This window comes from Tyto alba, unplaced genomic scaffold (genome assembly GCF_018691265.1).
Source record: "Tyto alba isolate M040663 unplaced genomic scaffold, T.alba_DEE_v4.0 Super-Scaffold_17, whole genome shotgun sequence".
NCBI lineage: Eukaryota > Metazoa > Chordata > Aves > Strigiformes > Tytonidae > Tyto > Tyto alba.
Window position 1 is genome coordinate 19,784,123 of NW_024881279.1, and position 17,704 is coordinate 19,801,826.

General features: G+C 37.4%; 1 protein-coding gene across 4 annotated transcripts in view; it reads left to right on the top strand.

Moving 5' to 3' along the window:
• RANBP17 (RAN binding protein 17) overlaps positions 1 to 17,704 on the top strand; it is a 162,817-nt gene that overhangs the window by 119,393 nt on the left and 25,720 nt on the right. For 3 of the 4 annotated variants that reach the window (XM_042790059.1, XM_042790060.1, XM_032992710.2), the window contains 3 exons: positions 136 to 218; positions 10,380 to 10,594; positions 11,803 to 11,941. In XM_042790059.1, coding sequence (XP_042645993.1) covers positions 136 to 218; positions 10,380 to 10,594; positions 11,803 to 11,941 — 437 coding nt within the window. The remainder of the gene's footprint in view (positions 1 to 135; positions 219 to 10,379; positions 10,595 to 11,802; positions 11,942 to 17,704) is intronic. The other variant, XM_032992712.2, reaches the window with a different exon arrangement.

Genomic DNA, 17,704 nt, shown 5'->3' on the forward strand with positions numbered 1-17,704 from the left:
TTGGACTGAAAGCTAGAATTAGTTTATCAAATAATTGTACTTTGTAATCAGCACATTTTTTTTGTTTTAGGAGTGAATCCATTGCAGTTTTCTGCTTCGATGACCATCTGAATATTTTTGCTGTTATTTTTTTAGATCACAACGTTTAAATTTTGATGTATCATCTCCAAATGGAATTCTTCTCTTCAGAGAAGCTAGTAAAATGATTTGTACGTATGGTAGGTATTCATTAATGTTTCCTCTGCAGTGTAATTCTTTGCCTGTTTTGTGATCTTAAAATCGGGTTAGCTCATATTGCTGAGCACTGATGGATTTGTGGAATACATAGCAGGACTGTAATGTGCTACAGGCAGTACCATCCCTTTGTAAAGTGCAGAGCTTACGTGGCAGACCTTTGGAGCTCGTTTACTATCTATGGATCAGGGCTCGTTCATGTAGCTTTGTTGCTTGTATCACTTTTTGACTTGGGAAACCTGTCTTCTAGTAACTGTAAATGCATTTCAGCAAAGATACAAATACTCATGAGGTGTTTGATCTAGGCTACTTATTGATTGGTGTGGGTTGATTTTATATATTCAAATTATATCCCAGCGGTTCCAAAGCATAATAGGACCATAACAGCTTTACCCTAGAGCACTGTTAAAAGTGTTTGTCATAAGTTGCTTCATTTTACTACTCCCACTCATACATGCAACGGCAACAGGTCTTTGACACCAGCTATTTATATTACACTCCAACTAACTTTTGCAACTTACAATTTTGCTTTCTAAATATTTTGAAAGGAATGTTACCAAGATTTGGTAGAGCAACCTCATTTGTAGTTTGTGTAAACAGAAAGAGCCATAAATGTCCTGTTTCTTTTAAAGAAAGGAAATTGGTGCATGGGATTTGCTTTTACTACATTCAAGTTCCTTTTTGGGTCTGGAAACTGTGTGTTATATGGCTGCCTATATAAAAAACTTCAAATGTAATTTTGCATTTGATCTGTAGGGCATGGAAACAGTATATGCAGAATGCATAAAGCATTTACTTATGACAGAAAAAATGACACCCAAGTAACTCTCTCTCCTTGCAAAATCATTTTTCTGTTTCTTTTTCAAATATACCATGTAGTAAGCTAGCACATTTTTTCAGCTATGTTCTTAAGTAAATTTCTAAGAACGACTAAGCAACATAAAGTTTTCCATGTATGAAAAGATAAAAGGTTTAACAATTCCTGTTAGCCTTTATGCTTAATTGCTATAAGCTTTCTTTTGAAAATGTAAAAAAAAAAAAAAAAAAAAAAAAGTCAAGTGTAGTCATTTTGATGCTTCAACCCTACTTGTCTTACGGTACCTGATCCCATTGCAGTTACATTTTCCTTTTAATTTTTTTTTTTTTTTAATTTCAATCAGCCTTTAGCATCCTTTCTGCACTTACAAAAAACATACCATATTATTGGGCATCTGTTTATCTCAGTTGTTGGCATCAAGTTTCTAAACCTTGCTGAGTAAACTACACTAGCTGGTTTCAACCTGCTTCATTCCTAATTCAAGCCTAAAAACCACTTTGTAAAGAAACCTTTTGCTTTCAGTTGCAGTTTTTATGGTGTGTATGTGAAGTTCATAAAATTCTCAGCCCTAAAGTGGGGATAGCTCTTGCCAATAAGGACCAGGTAACATTTTTATGGCTCACGCTAGAATTTAATTGTGCAGCATAAAAGGAAATTTCAGGGCAGTGCAGATCTGAGATTTAAAAGTAAGCAGTGGAGCCATAGAGCCTGTTGAAGTCTGTGTTCAAGCACCTGTTGCCCTCTTTGTTAAATGTTGTGAAAGATACTTAGGGGTGTGTGGCATCTATCTGGAGATGTGTGCCATAGAAGGAAGTGAAATGACCATGAGAACTTTCTCTCACGCTTCGCTTTTGTGTCTTTCATAACTGTTTTCCTATGGAAGGATGACATTTTGTTCAACGCAGGTTTAAGAGGAGAACTGTTCTTAATGTCCTTCAAAAGAAAAATTTAAAATCACCTATCCACTAAAAGTGGAGGAAAGATGTAGATATGGGAGAAAGCCTCCTCTCAATATATGTATGGGGGGCTTTATTAGTTTCCTTTTAAAACGCATTGGTATTATCATCAGTGTCTGAAAGGGCCCCATCAGTGATCTTTCCACTACTTAGGTGTGACATTTAGATGAATTGTTTAGGTTTTCTGTGAGTGATTGCCAGTATTTATTCCAGGACTGGACTCACTGCAAAGTCAGCATGAAAGACCTCCCAGTGCAGTCGGCTGATATTGGCCCCTTAAAGCAGATTTCAAATAACCCAGCTGGCTCTGCCCTGGCACAGATGGGCAGCACTGGCCTGGCCCTCGCCGTGGCTCAGCTGTGGGTGCTGTAATAAACATCCGAGATGAGCGCTATTGCAAACCGGCACAACTATTTCTGCAGTGGTCACTGCCTTACACTCTGGGAAGGTTTTACTGCCCACTATGAGTATTTCAAGATACTGCAGTTAATCATCTTTGAATAATTGCTGTTAACATTTTTAGCTTTTATCGCCAATTACTAGTTTATGAGATTTCCATTCCGGTGTACAGAAGGATGTAACACTTCTGGAAATTTGTTTGTAAGGTTTCATTACTTCAGTTACGTGTGATCTTTTGAACATACAAATGCCTATAAAACCAGATATTAAGGGATTTTGCATTAATTTCAGATGCTTTCCTGAAAATCTTGATATTTAATTATTGTGCTTTTAAGGAAAACTTTAATCCATAATACTGTGTGGCTTTTTTTTAAGTGTATTTGTCTTTTAAGCACACGTAATCTTGGCAGCCATCTGAGGAAAAATAAACAAGTAAACCAAGTGATGATAATAAAATTCACTTTGGTGTTCTTGAGCAGTGTTCCCAGGCCCACATTCTTAAAAATCGTGTGACTGAGTTAAAAGATTGAATACGTGCATGCCTTCTAATCCTTCGGTTCAGTTTTCAAATTTTCCACTGTACCATGGCTGCAAGTAACATAAAATTCTGAAAATAGTTGAGATTCTCACATTCAGCACGATTTTATGGCTGAAGCATTAGAGAAAAAAAAAAAAGACACACAGTAAATGTCAAGTGATGACAACAGACAGTATATGCTCATTTATCTTGCCAAGCCTCCTGTACATGCATGCAGCTTATAGTGAGCTCCCCAAAGTTGATCAAAAAGACACTTGAAACTTAAGATAGATTTAATTGAAATCTATACTATAATAATTGCCTTTTTAACCTGAGAGAAATAGAAAGTGTTTCACCTTTCCTCCTGCCATGCCCTTGACAGTGAGAGTTTCCTTCCCATAGCTCAGCAGCTCTCCAGGAAAGACTTGGTCCCTCTCCTGCAGACAGTGTAGCCTAGCATGGTTGCTTCTCTTTATTGGAAGAATATAGCATACAAACAGTAAATGAAAATACGGTTTAATTGTATTATACTTCCATTGGTAAGTGAAATTTAAATTTGTTTTAGAACAGGATTTTTCCTTCTTCTCTCTCATATGTAATGATGTAAAGAAAATGCTAGTAAAAGTATTATTTTCAGAAATTTCACCTGCACCAAAATAAACATGAAAGTTTCCAGTTATGACTTAGGTCCGCTAGGACTATTCTTGCTGTAGAAATCTATAGGTACATAAAAATGTGATCTGAAATACATCTCTGTCCTGTCAACACTTGGACAAGGACTTAGTCAGTGAAGAGAGGTAGCATCAGGTGATTCTTCTCATCAGCATCAGAGTGCAGTGCGCTGATGATTATTGACACAACGTTGATTTTTCCTAAGTCTGGACTACACTGATCAAAGCAGTTTTGGATAGCACACAGATACTTTGCACATATGACCCTCTTCAGGTGATGAAAATCATCTAGAATTTATATGTGGATTTGTTTTGTGTAAATCCTGTACTGATGTTTACATGGGAATAACTCTGAAACAAACAATTGGTAATTTAGCATGCCATTTTCTTTCCATCTTCAGTTTTGCTAAAGTCTGTGATGTCCATTTATGTCTGAGTGGTACCTTCATTTACTATCTGTATGTACTGTAAGATCTGTTCTTGGGCTAAAAATAAAAGGGGGAAGAAAAGGATAGAACTGTGTTTCTAGGGTGTGAATGTATGTGAACGCTTGTGAGTATGAATGCTGAAATCTCTTTAATCATAGACTAAAGCGTATATTCTTTTCTCCTCTGGACTGGCATACGGTGATTTCATATGCTTGAGTGCAAAGCAGAATAAAGTCCCAAATGCCTATTTTTAAGATATGCTAAGCACCTTCAGATGTCAGTGAATAAAATTTAAAATATTAATTCTTTGTAGTTCTGAAAATTAGCACCTCAGTGTTTAATTCTGCTTAACAGATCCAGCCTTGTGATTAGGGTAGTACTAGTGTGTCCTGTCTTTCTGCTCATTTATCACTGATACTGATACAGTGCTGAAGACAATTCCAAGATGTCTTTACAAATGCTATATGTTCACAAGATGTAAAGCCTGGCGTAGGATGCAAAAAGCACTTAGATAGTCAATTATCCTTGTTAGGACTCTGCAGCTGCTTGGCAAGGGGTGTTGTGTCTTGTCCATTATGGCTAGAGCCAGTCTGACTGAGTGATAGAGTGATTTAAAATAAACAACTGAGAGGAGAAAATTGAAAGGAGTACGAATAGTATAGTCCACCATTCTTCATCCCCAATATATTTCACTTTTAATTCTGTATGTACAAGTCTCCTTACTATGTGTTTTTGAACTCCCAGTTGTATAGGAAGGATGTTTCAGAGCATCTTGGGACCATCTATTTTTGTTTTGTGGTTTCTTTACATTTTAGTAAACCTCTTCCCTTTCATTATAGGAGACTGACATAAAAATAATATTTTCAATATGCTGTTTTTATTTATCTACATTCTGTCATGATATACTTTGATGTAAGTTTTTAATTTTGCTTCAGCTTTCAGCTGTTGTAGCAGTTACTGCTCAAGGTCAGCGATGAGGTTAGCCACAGTAGCACAAAACAATTTCCTGTTCTCACAGCCCAGGTAGCATTTGGATGTGGATTAAATTTTACCACATTTTCCAGTAGCCAGACACAATTATTTCTAATGAGCTTTAAATTGCTTCCAGAACATGTATTTCAAAACTTAGTGTGGTAATCCATTCAGTGTCAGCAAGTTCATAAGATAACAGTTCTTCTTCAGAATTTTGGTTAAACTGATTCTTGCTGTATAACAGGTATTTCCAATCAGCAGCTTAGCTTAAAAGTGGAGCACTCACTGGTCTTGCTTGCCATTGGTCTGCTCTCCTCTCTTTTGTGATAGTGGTTCCAGAATATATTGCTCTTCATTACCAACTCAGATTTCATAATCGGTTTCTTTTGGCGAATTTGTCTTTGCGCTGTGCATGCTCGTTGTGCTGATTTGAGAGGTTTTATGCATGTTTTGTTGTTGTGGAAGCTTTAAAAAATCAGTTTTTGAAGCTCACTCTCATCTTTATGATTCATGTTTTCCTTTTCATTTTCTGTATATGGCCACTTCTTTATACTGCCCAAGCATGCTGAATGCCTGGAAAGCATACATTCAAAACCATCTTTATGGGGCAGTGGTGAATAATAAAAATAGGAAAGGGGAAAAGGCAAAAAACACTTCTTCTCTATAAATGTGATAAATTTTCACAACATTTGTTTAATCTCACAAAAGTCTTTTTTTATCTTCATCTAATTCACACATGTTAAAACATGATTTAGTTTTATTATACAGAGCACTTATTGGACTGAAATCTAGAGCAAGCCATGCTTTTAAATGAAACTCAACCATAAGGAAATCATTTTTGTATTATAGCTTCTACTGTAAAAGCAATTAAGGAAGAGAACTGAAGGGGAAGCTGCCTGTCCTGACATGCTCCCGCATCTAGGAGGGAGTGAGGGAATGAGCTGCGCGAAGAGCTCGGGTGCATATTGCCTGTGGGATTCTGAGGCATGGTGATGTTATCTTCGGTCAGAGCATCCCAGTTTGTTTTTCTGCTGGCTTTGTATTCCCTCTCTGCATACACACGCTTTTTTTCTTCCGGCTCCTTTGTTTATGTACTAAGGAGTCTTTTGGTAATGAAATGCTTAAATTGTCAGCCAAATTCAAGCCCTTATTTCCTTATCTAGCACTTTCACCCAATACCTTTACAAATCTTTTTCTTATTCCTGTCAGAATTTTATATCACCTCTGAAGCCTAGAGAGTTGATAATTTTTGTAAGTGACGTTGCTGTCAAATGCAAGGCAAAAAGTTGTATTAAAGGAAATTATTGAGAATTTTGAAAGTCAGTATATTTTAAGGTTGTGTGATACAATTTCTCCCACATTAAGAAGAAACTGGTGCAAGTAGGATTTTTTTCATTTGATTTTTAACTCGGTAGTAATACTGAAACTTCACTGATTAGTCTCTAATGAGCTTTCATTTTGACAGGAGCTAGGAATTTCAAGCACAAGTTTTAAATTCAGCATGTCAGAGGTCACTTTTATGTTGATTTAATTTCTTTAAATTATTTCTTTTAACAATAGGAGTTTATAAAATTGTATTTTGGTCCTCCACTACAGAGATTATAAATGTAAGCATATCCTCTGTAGCTGAGTTGTTCTTGACCTGATTCCAAGTACCTCAGTAAATTAGTTTATGTTCAGTAGTATCCATGGTGTGTAAAAATATTCCCCTGAAGCTCCTGCTAAATGTTACAAGTAGATCATTCTTTTTTTATCTAGTCAGGCATAGCACCGTACTTCATATTTTTTTCAATAACTAATGCTAAAACACTAGTCTTTGTTCTAGCACTGCATCCCTTGAATCATACGCTGATGGCTTGGGGCATTGGTAACAGGCACCGCGTGGTCTTTCACCCCTGCTGCTAATTTGAAATCAGCTGTTGCCACTCTTAAGCCCTTTTAAAATGAGTCTGTGAACACAGACAGTTCTCTGTGGACTCTGTCCACTTGCAAAAACCATCTTTTAATCTTGCACTAGACCCAAATTCTTCACAGTCTTTTCATTAGAAGGGATAGTCACCGTATTCCTCTTCTGCCGTGCCTGCCCGGGTGAGGCAGTGTGAGGGAGCAGGGATTGCGCCTTTCTATATTGAATGATTTACACTGATCAATGGATTTAAAGTTTTAATTACAGGATGATTTTTATGTGAAGTACTAAAAATGATAGAGGATCAACACTAGTGGATACCTCCTAGAATTCATGTTCCCAAGCGAAGGGATTCTTAGGGTTTTTCCAGCTTCTTTCCTCATCATCCTTTTTTTTCCATCGACTTCCAATTAATTTCCATATTAAATACATAATTGCCATGTTGACAACTACTACTACTACTACTACTACTAAGCTCTTTCCACCTGTTGTTGCATATTACACCAAGTACATCAAGGACCTAGCATTGCACAATGTTGTGCTTGGACAGCTCAGCTAGAAACTCAATGCTGTTACTTTCTCGGATCCAGAACTTTGTCTTTGCTTATTTCTGAAGCCAGATATATATTTGTATTATTAAAGTAAAGATTTTCAGCAGAGAATTTAATAGTGGAGAAGACCAGATAAGGTTAGTTTACAGCACACTTACCTTTCTGTCTTGTTTTTGCCATAGGAATTGTACACTTTTTACGCAGTGGCTTTCATAAATAGTGTGCACCTTCCCACTTTATCTCACAGACAGAATTTTGTATTCAGTTTTATTTTTTTTCACAGAATTTGAAATTCGCTGATATTCTCAGTAACTATACTAGGTCTTGTCAAAAAGATTAATGCTACTGAAGATGACCTGGCTGGGATATCTTAAATGGGTCACTATAAGAAGCTAAATGGAGTTTAATTTTATGTAAATGTAATTTCTCAGTAATATAAATAAATGAATATCCAGGTACACTAGAAGGCATTCTTATTTTTCCTGCTGTGTTTTCCTCTTTGTGAAGAGGATCTTTTGGATGCCAGTAATTTTTAATATAACGGATATTTAACACCATCTGGAATTAATTTCTATGCAGAAGCAGTCACTGGTATTGTTCCCTCTTCCCCCATTACACTGTGTTCATGACTACAGCATTTGGGGTAGTAGAGGTGCTTGTATGACCATTTACAGTACCAAAACTATTCTGTATTTTCATTCATAATTTTTTTTTTTTTTAAGAGGGCTTGATTTTGATTCTAAGTGACCATCTCTCCTAGCTAAGTATTTGATTCTTCTCCTCTCTTTCATAATTCTAGTGACACTGTTGTGGCTTCTTACAGACCACAGTTACCTCCTCTAAGCAATCCCCGATCATACTCCCAAGTTTTTTTTTGTAAATCTACTTTTCCTTTAAAACTTGATGGATAAATTGCCTTGTACTTGCTAGAAGTGTTGAACAGCGTTAATGTTTTAAACAGTAACTTATGCCTTTCCCTCTTTGCATCAAATGATACCAAATGGGTGATAGTTTTATGTGTTGGGTGTTTAGAAATAGGGTTTCCCCCCTCGTTTTTATGATCATACAATGAGAATTCCTCAATGTCACTAATCAATAGCATTAAGGGAAAGATTTAAAATAAGGCAGGTATATGATTTTAACTGCCTATTATAAAAGCCAAACTGAGTTACCATAACTACCTCTCTCGACTGGTAATGTTTGGAACTGTGAATAGTTAATGTCCAGCTTGCTCATTGTTTCTTGATCCAAGTTGGCCAAGAAGGCCGACAGCGTCCTGGCTTGTATCAGCAATGGTGTGGCCACCAGGACTAGGGCAGGATCGCCCCCCTGTGCTCCCCCCTGTACTCGGCACTGCTGAGGCCACACCTCGAATACTGGGTTCACTTTTGGGCCCCTCACTACAGGAAAGACACTGAAGTGCTGCAGCATGTCCAGAGACAGGCAGCGAAGCTGGTCAGAGGTCTGGAGAAAAAGTCTTATGGGGAGCAGCTGGGGGAACTGGGGGTGTTCAGCCTGGAGAAAAGGAGGCTCAGGGGAGACCTTGTTGCTCTCTACAACTCTCTGAAAGGAGGTTGTAGTGAGGTGGGGTCGGTCTCTTCTCACAAGTGACAAGTGAATAGGACCAGAGGAAAACTTCAACTTGTGCCAGGAGAGGTTTAGATTGGATTTTAGGGAAAATTTCTTCATCCAAAAGGTTTATCAAGCATTGGGACAGGCTGCCCGGGGAAGTAGTTGAGTCACCATCCCTGGAGGGATTTAAAAGACATGTAGCTGTGGCTCTTGGGGACATGGTTTAGTGGTGGACTTGGCAGTGTTAGGTTAACAGTTGGACTCGATCTTAAAGGTCTTTTCCAACCTAAACAGTTCTATGGTTCTAAATTGTCATCATAGCCATCATGACAACTAGGTTATACACTGTAAGCAGACAAGCTAAGCGAGCATCTGATCTGTAGTCTATTATGCTTTTATTTATAGGAATACTTTTAAAAATGTGAAGTTTTGTGTTATTTTCCTCTAGGTAAAATTACTAAGAATGATGAGTAGTAACAAAGTGAAAACCTGGCACTTGGTTTTTGTGCAGGCCAAGCTTGTCCAAGTCAGCATCAGATGGGGTCAACCTCGTCAGGCTACTTCATGGTAGAACTGAAGGACTTAATCTTTGCTGTGTTCATTCTACTGTTTTAGCTCACTTTCGTTAATTACTTCAGGTTAAAAAAAAAAATTTGTCATGAAGACAAACTAACTCTGGGGTGCTGTGAAGATGAGCATTATTACAAGATACTTAGAAAACTTGGTAATGAGGGCTTGTGAATAATTAGATTTGCACGGAGGATTGCAGCACAATCTACTGCGCTGCTGCACAGTGGATCCAAAAGTCACTATTGCTCGTTAATAGCAACAGCAAATATTTACTGTTAGCTGTTATTTTTACATTATAAACATGAAGTTTAATTAAAAAGTCATTCCCATCTGTGATGGGTAAAATAGAGGCTTTCATAATGGACATATTTGTTTTCTGAGGGATATATTTAGTGTGTGTATACATCAGCAACCATCCCAAGAGACTGTCACGGTAATGGATCAAAACCAGGCTTTTCTGCAGCATGAGAAGCTATAAAACCATGTGTTGCAACTCTGTTCAGATTAAGGAATTCATGCTGATAGACCAAGTCATGGTCTGTCTGTGCATCAGTGACGGGAATTCCATAGCTTATATTTCAAAATTTGCATGCTAATTCCATAGTGGCTTTTAAGCTCTAGTCATGCTTACGTAACAGATCTTTTACATCAAATGCAGAAACAATTTTTCTTTCAAATAGTAATGACAATAAAGACAAAAAATAAGTTTAGATAGTGCCTTCAAAATATTTTAGATTTGCAGCTGCTTATATAAGTTTCTTTCTTTCTTTCTTTTTATGAAAACAGGTAATCAGATCCTCTCTCTTGGGACTTTGTCAAAAGATCAGGTTTATCCGTTGAAACTCAAGGGCATTTCCATCTGTTACTCTGCACTCAAATCTGCCTTATGTGGAAATTATGTCAGCTTTGGCGTCTTCAAGTTGTACGGGGACAACCACTTTGACAATGTACTTCAGGCCTTTGTCAAAATGCTGCTTTCAGTATCCCACAGTGACTTGCTAGTAAGCAATTACTCATCTTGGGAGTCTTTACGTGAAATATGAAATAACACCACCACAGGCTTTGTATTGTTATAATGAGACAGAGGGATCTAGAACAGCTCAAATGCAGTTTTCAGTTCAATTCCTTGAATTTATTTATATAGTGACATCTAAAATACAGGTACGAGTGAACTGCCACGTAACATGGGAGCTTTTCCAGAATTTTCACTAGGCTTGTCATAAAATAGAGAAATGCAAAATTTCTTTCCTTTCTATACTTGCAAACCCATTTAGGTTGCCTGCATGCACTGTAAAACATCCTCACATACTCATCCACTCTGCAATTAGTTTCAGTCTGTAAATTGTCACTGTGTATTCCCCATAAAATTTAAAACTTTAATTTCAAAGTACACCATGTTCCCACTTCTCTGTGGGAAGAGAGCAGATCTTGCACAATATCATCCTAAATTTGAACTGTGACATGTTCTTCGTGACATGTTAGTTCAGAACTGTCATTTTCTTGCAGGAAGGGACAAATTCAGGATGGTTAAAGATGGTTAATACCTAAATTCAGGATAGTTAAAGATGGTTAATACCTAGATTTATATTTGTCTTGTAAAGAAAGTCCTTGGAACTGAAAAATTGCTCTCAATTAAAATAGGTGTATTGGTTGTATAGTAAAGTGTGCATATTTGGCACATTCCTAGCCATCCAACAATAAATGCCCTAAATAAGAGTCCTTAAGAGTAAAATGCTGATTGGCCCAATGGGATCAAGCAAGTGCCTTTGCCTGCACAGAGCCTGTTATAGGACCTCACTTAAGCACAAAAAAGACCATCTCTGAGATGATTTGGGGAAATCTGTGATAAACCTTAATAAGATTTCCCGCAGAAGGTAAGGTATGGGCTGTAACCCTGTCAAACTGACACCCTGGACGGAACACTATACGACTGATAGCTGTGTAGAATGTCAAAGCATGATGGCATTATTGTGTTATCCTGAGCTTATTTTAAACTAGCAAACTTATCCTATGGTAAATTTGAGAAGTTGAAATATACTGAAGACAAAAAATATTTAGTCTCTATAAATATTCTGATTTACTGGCTAAATTAGAATTTATCACATCATAAAAACTCCAAGATCATTCTTCTATCATCTGTTAATGTTGTTAATATTAGTCAGCGGTAATATCTGTATTTGCTATGAATGTGTACTCTTTTTTTTTTCAGCAATATCGAAAACTAAGCCAGTCTTATTACCCGCTTTTGGAGTGTCTGACCCAGGATCATATGAATTTCATTACCAGTTTAGAACCTCGCGTCTTAATCTATATTCTTACCTCCATATCTGAAGGACTTACTGCAGTAGGTAAGAATTACTTACACTTGACTAAAGAAAGAATTCAAGTATTTAGCTATCTAGGATTTTCAAAGAAGCATGTTCATTTGTTTCGTAAAAAAAAAAAAAAAAAAAAATCAGGTGACAGCTGAAGATACTGGCTTTTGAACGTTTTAAGAATGTGACTGTTTTGGTTAAGTTCTGGAGCTAAGTTCTTTTAAACATCTAATGCGTAGGCTTTTAGAGGTAGTATTTTTAAATGGTCTTTTCTTACAAGCCAGTATTGTTAAAGTTATTCATGTGCCTTGACTAATATTGTACTGAAAATTCATGCATTTGTTAATCAGAAGTAAAATGTGTTAATATGTGTACGGGAATCTGTGGGGTTTTGTTTTTATTTGCTCAACATAGCTGTTGTATAAATAATGCTTGTTCTGCACAGCTGTGATATGATTTGAGAAATTTAAAGATATCTACCCATGGAAAAAAAAAGCTAGTTATTCAATACTTCTTGAATATACTTTAGAGGAGAAAACAGAATGCAACAGTATGCAACAGAAGCATACTTGGAGTAATGATAAAAATACAGCAGTCTGATTGTAGTTCATTCCATTCTCTTGCACAGTTTAATTTATGCTTTTTAACCAGATGATTGTCCACACATTTGGGGTTTGGGCAGGGTGGAGGAGGGAGGGTTCATAGCCTGAAGTCATTTGGAATACGGAGAAGGAGACTGAGCATTTTGGGGGAAGAAAAAATAAATCATGCAGTTACATTCTGATCACCTAGGAATGCCACACGTTTATGTAGTTTTCAACTGAGAAGCTGTTCAAAACCTTACAGTCGTATTTATTGATTGGGGTGGTTATTAAGGGGGAAAAAAAAAAAACAAACCATGAAACATATAACGTTAGTGTGTATAGATGTTACTCCATAGTAGCTGGTGTTTCTCATTACCACCAAGTGTCAGCCAAGCCCCATAGGAATGCATGAATGCACCGACACTCACAAAGCATTTGCTATGTTAAACACATTCAGCAGTTTTTGCTGCAGTAGGGGAGCTACTCTTAGAGAGAAAATGGGTAGTGAATAGCTAAGCAACAGTAGTAAAGTATTCAGGTCATTTTATTATATAATGCTGAAATCCATCTTCTCCCAGATATTTGGAGTGCTTTGTCACCTGTAATGATGGTACAGCAGTTTCTGCCTATAGGCTGGTTCTGCTGGGAGTCTGCCTGTTGATCGTTTGCAAATGGACATACTGTACTGAACATTAGCTTGATTGACAGCTACCACTTTAGCAAGCCCTGTTCCTGTTCTCTGTTATCACTTCACATTACATCTCTTCCATCTGAGATGTTGGTTATATTCCTTTTGATAATTCACTAGCATACCAAGTTTACTTTAACCATCTCTTTGAAACCCAATTTGAATTCATGTAAGAGAGAGAAAAGAAAATTTAAAACCTATATAAGCTTAAGCTTTCGTGTGTTATGTTTATTTTCCCCTCTCAAAAAATGTTGATCTCTCACTCAAGGCAGGGAGGAAGAGTAAGCAAAGTATGTATTTCCAATTTTAGCTTTAAACTTTTGTGGTTTAGGTGTCCAGTAGTTTAATCATGAAGAATTATTAATTTTTAGGAGCATAGGTGTTTTCTTAGAAAAATTTTATTCAGTGGAATTTCTGATATTCTGCTGAGAAAAGTATCAACAAAAATTTTAACAGTTCACTTTTTTTCACATTTCATAAACCATAGATTTGCTTAGCCAATTCTCTCCTTCAGTTCATCTTAATGTCCTTAAAGTACCTAAAATAAATACAAACATGCAAGACTAAAGCAAAGCATGCAGGAATTTTTAACTTCACCTGACTTCACTGAAGGTTTGATGCAGTCCATCAAAAGCTGTTAAGATCACTTTTGTTCTTCATTTTTATCTTTGTTTTACTCAGATTCCTCCAAACTCAAGTAGGCTTTCAGTCTTTGAGACTCACCAGATCTGTCTGACAGTAAGATCTGGCTGTTTCCATGTTGCCCAGAGAGGATGTAGAATCTCCGTCCTTTGAGATATTCTCAGATACTGGACAAGGTCCTGAGGAGCCTGTCTGACGTTGACCCTGTTTCAAGCAGGAGGGTGGACTGGAGGGTGGTCCCATTTGGTTTCTGCCACCACCTTTAGGATCCTACTGGTATTTTCCCTACAGTTTTCACGTGTATTCTCTAGCTTTCCAAAACAATTTTTGATTCTGTCCAAATGCCTATGCAACCCCTAATCTTTGTGAATGTCTCTTAGACATTCAGAGTAATACTTACTTTCCATGATTAGTCAGCTGAAAAATGCTTCTTTCTTACCTTTTATGTTGAAGTGAGAAAGTGATTATTTTTCCTTAATGTCATGGTTTTTAATCCTGTGTGTATCAAGAATTGATATTGATGTCAGCCATTCGATTCCTCATTTGTGTTCAAGAAGTTTTATTTTTTCTAGTGAACTGAATAATTTTCCATACTCTTATAATGACATGTCCAGACTTTTTGGTCAATTTATAGCCTTTGATTTATTTATATTTAATCAACTCAAGAGTTAGTTACCTGTCACTGCATTTTCATAAGTCATTTTTCTAAATGTTTTATCCCTTTTAAAATTTTGGTATTTGGGACATTACCAATTGTCAGATAGAAAAATACAATTTCATTTTCTATGTGTTACTTGGTCACATACATTCTTCTGCCCTTGGAAAATGTGTAAGTAGATCCAAGTGTTGCCTTTTCACTGAATTATATCAGTGCCATGAGAACATCTCAGAATAGTAGGGCTCAGGGCTATAAGCCATCTGAGGGGGAATTGTGTTTTAAACTGATTAGAACATACAAGTCATTTTCAGAAATGTTTATAAAAATGAAATAGCTGTCTTTTTATTTTAAAAATTAAATACCAGGAGATCACTTCTCTTTCACAGAAAAAAAGTATCTGACTTCTTTCTCTGTTCCGTTTACGTATGTGAAACCTTTGAGAGTCTCATTGTTGTCAGCTGTAGGATAAACATTCCCCAAATCCTAATTTCTGAGGAGTGTTCATTCTGTTGCTGAGTAAATACCTTGCTTGATTCCACACTTTATAAACACTGTGGAAGAATATGTATTCCTTCTGAAGCACCTAGCTGTAAATCAGCTATAATGGAAGCCCTCATCTGAGCTTTTATTGCGAGGATAAACACTCCAATAGTTCTCTTCTAAAGTGTTTACCTGGCTTTTTCACAGCTGACTCAGTGGATCAGAGCCTTTTAACATAGTCTGCCTGGCATGTTGTCACTAATCTCTGCAAAGCTTTTCTAATTCTCATATGATTAATAGTATAGTATGCTATTCATTGAGGAAAAAGTAAAACATTTTTTCTGTCTTGCTGCCTAATTTAGATGTTAAATTGCTAAATCCATTTACTTTCCAGGTTTAGTCTCAAAGGCAAACAATGCCAGCATTGAAATGTAAGCAATTGATGGACAGGCAAAATACCACTTAATTCCCTTTCCTTGCCTTTATGTGAAAAACAAAACAAAATCTTTTAATATGCAGAGATTCAGCAATGTCATTAAACTGTCAAAAAATAATTCCCCTTCAGTATGCTGTTGTCATATTGTTGAGACCAAAAGGCATCCTCAAGTTGTTTAGAGGTTTTGTTGGCTTTTTTAAGATAATATAACCCATTCTAATGTTCATGCTCAACTTTCAGTTATTTGAATAAATGGCTAATTAGAATTGCCTACATAAGGCAAAACACACAGATAATAAGAAAGTACATGTAAAATTAGCCCCCAAAACATGAAACGAATGCATACTGGTGAAGAAGAAGCCAAAAGAGTTAGCTGAATGTGATGGTGACTGGTGCCAGAGTCATCATCCTTGTCCCCTGCCTGCCACCGGCACCTACCTCGCCATCAAGTAAGTCCAGAGAGCTCAGTTTTGTTTGACAAAACTACTAAACTGTTACCATGTGGAGCTGGTTTTGGCATTTTAAGTAACCACGGCCTGCTTGCTTCGTGACAGAGCTGAGTTCACCAGAAGTAAGAAATATGGTTTGACTGCATTTTTCATTATTATCCCAAGCTTTTATCGCAGTTTCTTTTATAATTCTATCTTATTCTGTCTCCTCCACCCATTTCTTCTGTCCATAGCCAAGAATTGGTAGCTTCTTGTTGCTCTTGATTGTTCTATTTATTTGGTTGGCTGGCTTGTCTTGCTAAGGTTTAGTGAAAACACTATTCTGCTCCAGCACAAGGTTCCACGTGCCCAGAAGAGTCATTCAAGGGAGTTTGCTTGACGCTACCTGTCTGTTATATCCTTGCAATCAAAAGGAAAAATGAGCATAGGGAAGCATATTTGATATATAGTTATGAGCAAATTTAAGTAGCTCTTAACACTCATATCAGATTCTCACGAGCAAATGATAGCATAGACCTGTCTGCTGTCCTGCTAAAATCACTTACTGTCGAATGTAAAATATCTACTTGTACAGTATCAGCATGTTTAGAACTACTGCTGTTTTGTAAACTGATGATAGTGATTTACTTTGTATTATTCAATTTAAAAAGAAATAGAGTTAAGCACTGGTTTAGAAATACAGCAGAGCCCTTCTATGAAATATGTATTTTCAGATCTCTCACTTGTTATTGATGGTGATTCAATTCCACCATGAATTGCATTTCTAGTTTATATGCAGGACTGTTTTGGTTGAGAATATGATGAGTGCCAGTCTTTACTTTGGCAAGACTCATAACTTTGAACTCAGCTTTGTTCTGCCAATGTGTCTTAACATCCTGCCTTGTTGAATTCAGTCCTAGGATACGTTACTGGTCCACAGTGGAGACAGAGTTGAGATGCCCCAGCTCATTTCTATGAGCTGTTAGATCACTCTGAACTCCTGCTGCTAAGTCAGCTGGTTGCTTTGGAAGATCAAGTCTTAGGAGACCACTTGTATCTTCTTTGCCTGTAAATGTTTCTGCCGTGTTTACATTAAAACACTCTTAGCAAAATGCAATCAGTTTTTAGATGGCAAAGGGTTAATAGTGTCAGCACAGGGCTTAAGGAGTTAAACAGACACAGATCAAAATACTTCAGTGTCTGGAGGGATGTGTTTAAATGAACACTGCAAGGTTGGCAGGCCTCCAAATTAGCATAGTTTAAAGAATTCAAGGTACATTTAATTGGATCCTTCTAATCCCTTTTCCCTCAGAACGAGCATTTTAACAGTTTAATTCCTTTTGCAACCCCCACACATCCCTTACTCCAGTGGCCCATCTAAAATAAACACTGTGAACTCTAAAAGGCCTAGACAGGTTCTAGCTGAAGTCAGTGGCAACAGGGTGGAGTCCTAAATGCTCCACTCATTTGGATGTGATGTTTGAAACTGCAGAGAATAGTCAGTTAGGGCTAAACCTTGCACCCAGCAGGTTAAACCACTGCAGGTATACAAGGAGCTGCAGTTGGTGTTGATATCGCCCGGCAGTTGCTTTAAACACGTGGCTCTGGCCAGGATTACGGAACCAGAGCGGGGAAGCAGCACGGTTGGGAATGTCTGCGTCGCGGCCTGGGTCTTAGGGCCAAGGAGTATCTGGGTGTCAGGCCAGGAGGAGTGGCAGCTGGGCAGGGGGAAGGGTGCACCACTGCTCTCAAGAGGAGGGCGAGAGGGGCGTGCATGAGAACCAGGGACCGGTACGCTGTTAGCATCGTGCTGATGCACGGGAGTGAGCAGAATCCTCTTTGGCAGCAGCGGCACAGCAGGCAACACCTAGCAACAAAAT